General features: G+C 40.1%; 1 protein-coding gene across 1 annotated transcript; it reads right to left on the reverse strand.

Moving 5' to 3' along the window:
• Positions 1-3432: 3432 nt before the first annotated feature.
• On the reverse strand, positions 3433-4312 carry LOC143615555 (F-box protein GID2-like). The gene has a single exon (XM_077088658.1). It carries the CDS (start codon positions 4189-4191, stop codon positions 3652-3654), a length of 540 nt encoding a protein of 179 aa, XP_076944773.1. The 5' UTR covers positions 4192-4312; the 3' UTR covers positions 3433-3651.
• Between the last annotated feature and the right edge of the window lie 3943 nt (positions 4313-8255).

The raw sequence follows: 8255 nt of genomic DNA on the forward strand, positions 1-8255 counted from the left end.
ACTTGTGTGTCTTAAGCGAGTGAACTCGGTTTAGTTCGATTTTGGTTCGGTCCTTGACTCGAAATGATACCGAGGATGGTTGCCACATACCCAAATACCATAGAACTATAAAAACGATTTTAGAAGTTATAATATTCAAATCTTACATAAACATGTGTATTTAACTATTTAAAACAAAACTAGTAAACAAGAGTTCGGTTTTGGTTCGGTTCTCAACTCGGGATAAAACCAAGGCTAGTGAATTCATACCCAATACCATGGAACTCATTTAACATGAATTAGAAACTAAACTACTTATACTTTAAACAAGACTAGTAAGCATTAAAGGAAATATAGTATAATCAAGGACTATAATGAGTCCTCCATGTAGCCTTGCCTTGTAGCGTATCACCTCAACCGACCATGGCCAAAGAAGGTGAAAGCCGAAGGTAAACAAGGGGTGCATATTATATATATATATATATATATATATATATATATATATGTTGCACCACAAGCTTCAATTACTAAGTAACAAAACAAAATTAAAGAATGGTTATTTTGATTATTAAGAAACCTTGAAGAGATGAAGTTGTGTTCTTTGTTTGGGAGAGAACGTGTATGAACAAGTTTGAAATGAATAAGATAAGCTTGTTTATATAGGGTAATGGTCAATGTTTATTTCTATGTTTTATTTCCAAGCTTGCATGTACATTAATCGGTTAAACAAGTCAAACAATGTAACAAAACTACAATAAACGAACTTGTGACTCCATGGCCCCTTAGAGCGGCGCTAAGGTCTCTGCCCTTGACCTTAGCGTGGCGCTAAGGTCACGGAGGGAAAAATCTGATTTCCAACTTTGGCAGTTTTAGTCCCTGAGGTTTGTTTTGAGCGTTTTAGAGACAATTTAAGGGTTTTAAAAGATACTTTTGAGATCCGACAACCATATAACAAATATGTAACATAAAATTCATCATTTTTATATTATTGAAAGGTTCGGGATACAAAACGGATCGGTTTTCATAATAAAAACATATACAAATTGACCCGAAAATGGGGAATGTCACAGTGAAGAAATACGTTATATATATTTCTTAATTCTAAATTAATGTGCTGAAGGTTGACTCGTTTAATTTTAATACATTCTGGAAATGAACCAACCATCTCAATAACATAAATGCGAGCCAAGGGTCAATTTTTTACTCGCTTCAGGCCAAGAAATTAGAAGATATTTTTGGGGGACGGCCCTGGTAATCTCTTCTAACATTTTTATTGCACTTCTGCAATCAATTTGAATATGTTTTTCCTTGTCAGAAAGAAGCCAAGATTTTGCCAATTATTCAATATAATTAATTTTGGCCATAGTATCGAAGTTTGTCTTCCTTTTCCGATTCACCCTTTCTCCAAATTTTTACACCATCTGTGAGATGTTTAAAAATTACCGCAAGCTTCTTATCATCCTCGTCCTAAACCAAAAACATATAATGGTTATGTAAATGTGATTAATAAAAATTAAATTAGTTTTTGTAAACAAAGTAGCCAAACGGCTAGTCTCTCCTCTCCTAAATACGCCAACGCCCATTTTTCATCCTCACGAGAACCCCCATGTCCGGTGACAAACCTTGGGCTAAATCATAGGATGGCCAAAAATATTAAGGGGTGACAGGACTTAATACCTATTTCAGACGAAATCATGAACATTTACACTACTAAGCGAGAAAAACGGAAATGACCAGGGACACCCCAGGCACCAAACAAGTTGCGTGCATGCCCATGTCCCGCCAAGTATTTGTGCCATGGCATTCCGGGACGTGTTGCTGATGTGGTGCACCCTCTCTCACGCTCACATTACACAGCCCTAATATGATATTAGAATAAGTAAAATATTTTCAACATAATAGGCCGAATTTGGCATTTTGCACCATACCAATGTAGTGATTGTTGCATGTCTTTCATATGAAGGGAACAAGATTTTTTCTTCTTTTTTTTTTGATTTTTTTATTTTTTTGGCATTGAGCTATGACATCCTTGTTAATACAAAAATGTGGTTTGTTTTCTTCTTCTGAAACCACTGCACCAATATATGGAAATGCCTTGAGAATAATATCACTCAAATACCAAAATTTTGCTAACCTTTGAAAACGAACCCAACAAATTAACCACAAATTCGACTTGGGAGATTGGGAGATGAGGAACAAAAAAAGATAGCTCTAAAAACTGCATCATGATGAGGTCAATTTAGTTTCTAGAATGAGACCATAATATTATACTTTGTTAAATTTACCGCCTCTAAAGCATACATTTCTCATATTCCTAAAAAAAAGAGCATGAGAAAAGTAACATTCTAAAATTGAATCGAGTCGAATAATATTCCAAACAGCATAGTGGTACCATTATTCTCTTGCTGTTTTTTTGTTCCATCTAATCTTTCATTCACACATAATGCAAACAACATATAGGACAGATCCCCACTATCTTCTTCTCCTTCCACTTGTTTTTTTTTACATCAACGATAACATTAACTTTACCCATTAAACAAGTAAACTTCATAGAATATTTAACCACCCAGAATAAAAACATTAAATATAATACAAAATGTCACATCACACTTTTGTATTTTTTTTAACTTTTGGCCACAAAAAGACAATTTCCACCCTCTACACACCCAGCATTGGCTTCATCTGTTTGTACTTTTGCTCACCACAGCACATCCACTGACTCACCGTCGGTTGCTTTAGCAATTGGTATCTTATCTCCCCCTTTTTCTCCCTGTTACCAAACACCCCTCCCGCGTCAATCAGCAACAGATTTGGAATCAGTTTGATGCATTTTTATAATGATAATGTTGATTTGTTGTAAATTAATCATGAACTAGTTGAATCAAATGCTAAAATACATCAATCGTGTATCAACTAGATATGATCCATTAGACCATTACTATGTTTAATCGAAATAAAAACAAACAGGTTACAAGTCGCGCCACTAGCCTTTATGAATAACAAAACGAAGCGCCACTAGCTTTTCTGAATAACAAAACGAAGTCTTTTAAAGAGTAATTTACTAGAACTTAAGGTCATAACATTACCATTCAATAAAATAAAATCAACTAAATAACACTTTCTAAATAGATAAACGAAGCCTTTAAAAACTACGTCAATAGATATTCAAGTCAAAACATTACTATTCATGGCCTTGACTCAACTATGGGGTGTTTGGGATTCCTTATTCTACTTCCTTATAACTTTTTATTAAGTTAATAAATTAAAAAAATGTAACTTATAAAACTTTTTTTCTAATAACATAAGCAATCCAAACACCTTATTACTTCTCAAAAAGTTTATAAGTTATAAGTCGGTGAAATAAGCAATCCCAATCATCCCCTAAATAACTCAACAACACCGGTGCAAAGAAATCAAAAATATCAAATGCAAATGGTACAAACACAGTGTCACTTAATTTACAAATGCTTCATTTTATTAATAGTAAGTAGAAAGAAAAAGCTTAACAACAATACATTGGAATAATAATTAGTTGTTAATAGTTAGGAAATATAGAATATAGTAGATCAGATATCCAGATCTACAATTCATACTACAGAAGATAATAATAATATTACAAACAAACAAACACCAACTTCATAAAACCAAACCCAAACACCAAACCAAACAAATTCATTTCCGGTTATTAAAATTCATCTTCTCATAATACCGAATCGAAAGCAACGACAACGAAAGCTGCACCTCATCTTTACCCCACCGAGCTTTCACGGCGGCAGGTTTCGCCGGAACCACCGTGCGCGGCGGCGGCAGACACGGCCACGCCGACGATGACGTGGCGGTGGAGGTTGTCGGCTTAGATAACGGCCAGAGGTAATGAGAATGAAGCTTCCGAAACCCACCAAGTGCGAGGACCACCGAACGAAGCTGGGTGTTACCGCACCCGATATTCGCCCAGTGTTTTGTGCAGATCAGCTCCCATAACCGTTCATCCTGAGCCGTCCGATGCCACTGCTTGTTGACGCATCCTGCGGCGCCTAAGGTACGAGCGTCCACGTGTTTCAGAACCTCGTACAGCAGATTCTCGTCCAACAGAACGGCGGTGGTCGTGTTTGTTTCTGTGGGTTCTGGAACTGGGTTGTCTTCTTCTTCTTCTTCGCGGATCTTTTTGTTCATCTTGCCGTAATTGAGATCGGTTTCAATTGATCTCTTCATGGATGGATATTATTGGTGTTAGGGTTTGATTGATGATTCAGAGAGAAGAAAATAAAAAGAATTGGAAAAGAAAGAGGTTGCTTTGAGGGGTATGGGTGAGCAAGAGGACAAGTTAAGAAATGAATGTGGGTATGGGAAATTACGACTTTGTCCTCTTTGTATTTAATGGGTGTGTGTATTATTATTTTTTAATGGGAATGACATGGTTAACGGGTTTTGTTTGTATATACCTACTACCAGCCAAACACACACACAAGTGCCTAAATAATAATAATATAGTTGAATAGAATAGAAATACATAAATTTAAACTAACATACTATCAAAGTATAGTCATGTCGTTTTTATGGTACGTTATTTGGGGTGTTGATAAAGCAATCTGGTTTTGAGGGCGGAATCTATGAAAGTTGCTAAGCATGACTGCATGAGGCAGCATGTTTGGAGAATCAGTACGTGTTCATTCCATTTGCCTTCGACACCTTTGGATCCCTAGCTCCCGAGGCGGTTCGCTTTTTGGAGCGGGTGCAGAAGGTGGTCCACAGTGACTCGCAGAGCCCGAGGAACCAAGGGTTGATATTTAATAGAATAGGCTTTGCGATCCAAAATGGGATGGCGGCGTAGCTTGTTGCTCGCTTGCCCATTATCCAGATGTAACTTGGTTTGTTTTAAATGTTAATAAAAATATATTGTTGGTGAAAAAAAATTAGCAATGGCCTAATATAACAAGATGTTAGGGTTAAAAAAAACTAATAAGTCATTTTATAGGCTTTTGTTTTAAAACTATAGAAAAATGGACAGAATTACAAATTTTTTCCTTTAAAAAAAACCAAATTACGGTTCGTGTCTTTTTTTTAGTTTCCTTGCAGGCGGTGTCCTTTAAACATTTTTTCCTACACGTTACGTCCTTTACGCTAACTGGGTTAGAAAAACTCAGTTAAATACCCTCACGTGAGACGCATGTGAGGGCATTTTTGTCCTTTCATCTGTACCTGCAAATTTATAACACATTCCCCCTCCTTTCTCTCTTCTTTCTCTCTCTACGCCACCACCATCACCACACCATCACCATATCACAACCACTCCGGCCACCATACCCCCACCCACCCCATTGCAGATTCCATTCCATTCCCACCGTCGCCGTCAACCACCCATCTACAACCACCACCACCACCCGGTCAACTCTCCATTAAACCTCCTGGTCGAAACCCGGCCACCACCACCCACCGGATCCGGCCACCTCCAACCCATCCACCAACCACCGATCCGACCACCTCCAACCCATTTCGCCTCTACCTCCTCCTCCACCGGATCCGGCCAGCTACCCATTTCGCCTCTACCTCCACCACCACCAAATCATTAACCATAGAAACCCTAGATCTCAAACCCACCAAATCACCCAATTTCTCTAACTCCAGCGACAATCCAACACTGACCCACGAAACCCACACCCCCAATTCCCACCACCACCTCCGCCGCCCCCGTAAACCCACCGGATACCCTGTTGGATATCCATGAGCAGATCCGCTGCCGTAAACCCACCGGATACCCTGTTGGATATCCATGAGCAGATCCGCTGCCGTAAACCCACCGTAAACCTGCCGCCGTAAACCCACCGTATACCCGCCGCCGTAAACCCACGAAACTCACACCCCCAATTACCGGATAACCCGAACCCATCAAGAACAAGCTCGGATACCCTGTTGGATCTAGGGTTGGGATCAAGAACACCACCACCTCCGCCGCCGCAGCCTTTGTCCAGATTATCATGGTGGTGTTGGTGTGGACTGTGGAGACAGGAAGAGGAGTAGAGAGAGAGAAAGAAGACGAGAAGAGAGAGATAGATAGATAGATAGAGAGAGAGAGAGAGAGAGAGTATATCTTTAATATATATTATTTATTTTTTACAATAATATATTTGAACCACTTCGTTGAAAAGACCAATATACCCTCACATGCGCCTTACTTGAGGGTATTTAACTGAGTTTTTCTAACCCAGTTAGCGTAAAGGACGTAACGTGTAGGAAAAAAATGTTTAAAGCCTGTAAGGAAACTAAAAAAAGGACACGAACCGTAATTTGGTTTTTTTTTAAAGGACAAAATTTGTAATTCTGTCCAGAAAAATGTAAATATTTTTTTCTTAATAATTATGGGTCTCTCGAGATAATAAGCCTGGATCCGTTGCCCTCCTTGCCCTCTCTTTGAGCCGGGCCTGGCTTTCGAAAACCCTAGGCCGAAGCCAATTGCCTTCAAAGTTGACTCTTTTATGTTGTAGTTGTTTCCTTCTAGAATCATAATAGTCATATTAACTTCAATAGTTCAAATGCACCTTCGTTAAATTAACAAATTTGCCCGGTAACATAATTATTTGGATTTCAACACACTTTCAAATCGCGTTCTCAAATTTCTCTAATCAAGTTTATACTGAAATTACTTGCATTCATCTAATAATTTGTCGTATAACAAAATTTGCTCAAATTTCTCTATCAAGTTGTTTTGTTTGTTTCTAGCAATTCTACCTGAAGAAACGTGGATCTACTCACTGGTAGCAGATCTACTTTCCTCGGGTGTGATTAAACTATTTCACCGATGGTTCTTCTGGATCCGAGTTCTTCCACCTACAAAATGAACAGCGCCGTTACTTACCCCTCAGAAAGGGACAGAGGGGTCTCTTTGGGGTAACCCTCCGGCGTGAGAATCAGTATCTTTTGGAGAAGATAATAATGTTGTATGTAAGTGAATCTCAAGAGTATTGCTGAATCGCTGAATACCCTTGATGATGTGACTGTGTGTCTTTCTGTAACTGACTGTGAGTGAATATGATTCAATATGATTGAATGTGATATCACTGCTTGTAACTGTCAATGATTGAGTCTGAATGAATGTGTCATCAAAGTGGAGTTGATGCTGTATTTATAGTGCTAGGGTTTCCACTGGTTGGGCTCAGCCTCGTTGGCCTCCTCCAACCGCACTGCGCCATGTGTCCTCTGGGACACCTGGCGCTTTCCTCGTTGGTTGTAATCATGTGGTAGCACATGTGTCATGCTGAGTTGTCGACCTTTCATTTGGCAGCTGTCAACATCAGCATATTCTTACTCCTTAAAAAGATGCCTTCTAGAAGATTGTCTGACGTGCACAATCAAGGTTGCCCTAACCCTGATTTGGATAAGGACGAGGTTGATTATGTGCACGTGTGATATACGCCCATCCTGAGGATGCGCGAAGTCTTCTTTTTATTCTCACGCGCAGATATTTCATGCGCAGGTGTGATATGCTTGAGCGTGTGATATGCGCCGCGCGCTGGTGCGCCACGCGCAATTGTGACGCGCGAGCATATGTGATGTGCAAGAGCATGCGATATGCGCCGCGCGCATATGTGATGCGCGAGCATATGATGCCTGAGCATGTTTTGTATGCGCCATGCGCCTGGGTTTTGGCTTTGTGCCTTCATAATGTCTTTATCTTGCGGGTTGACCCGGCTTGCTTGGTGTTGAGGCGGGTACATACCTCTTCAAGCCCCCTCAGTCTGATGTGTGTCTTATCTCGCGCGAGCGTGGTAAGATAGATATTAGACTCACTGAGTTGTCCTTTTGTAGGGGGTTTTGTCGTTTTCTTGGTTGTTTCCATCGTCGCGCGAAGTTCTATCCATTTGGTTGAAAACGAAAGGTCCAAACACGTGGTTGGTTGGTGATGACGTGCGCCGTAAACGTGTCAGACGATTCGTGTGCTCGAGGTGCTACAGTTGCCTTTCACGTCCCCTCACAACTGTCTTGAACACGTGTCGCACTCGCATTGGTTTGTACCTGCGAGTGAGGGCGCGTGTCTGTTCCGTGGCAGGTCGGTTACATCTTTCTGTCCCCTCACACAGCTGTTAGGGACACGTGTCGCGCCTTCCTTGGGTTGCCCCTGCGAGTGGGGGCGCGTGGAATCCGATCAGCTGCCACTTTTCTCTCTCCTGGTCCTATAAAAGCAGGCCCTTAGGAAATTTTTATCTTCATCTTCATTGTTTCTAAAATTCAAATTTCTGCTTTCAAATTCTGATTTGAGTGTTTACATCGATTGGAATCCT

This window comes from Bidens hawaiensis, unplaced genomic scaffold, assembly GCF_021521415.1.
Source record: "Bidens hawaiensis isolate Kalapana, Puna unplaced genomic scaffold, B.hawaiensis_p1.1 tig00043524_1, whole genome shotgun sequence".
NCBI classification, from domain to species: domain Eukaryota; kingdom Viridiplantae; phylum Streptophyta; class Magnoliopsida; order Asterales; family Asteraceae; genus Bidens; species Bidens hawaiensis.

Bases quoted from the DNA above. Each gene is read 5' to 3' on its own strand.
- LOC143615555 (XM_077088658.1), bottom strand. From the start codon at position 4,191: ATGAAGAGATCAATTGAAACCGATCTCAATTACGGCAAGATGAACAAA.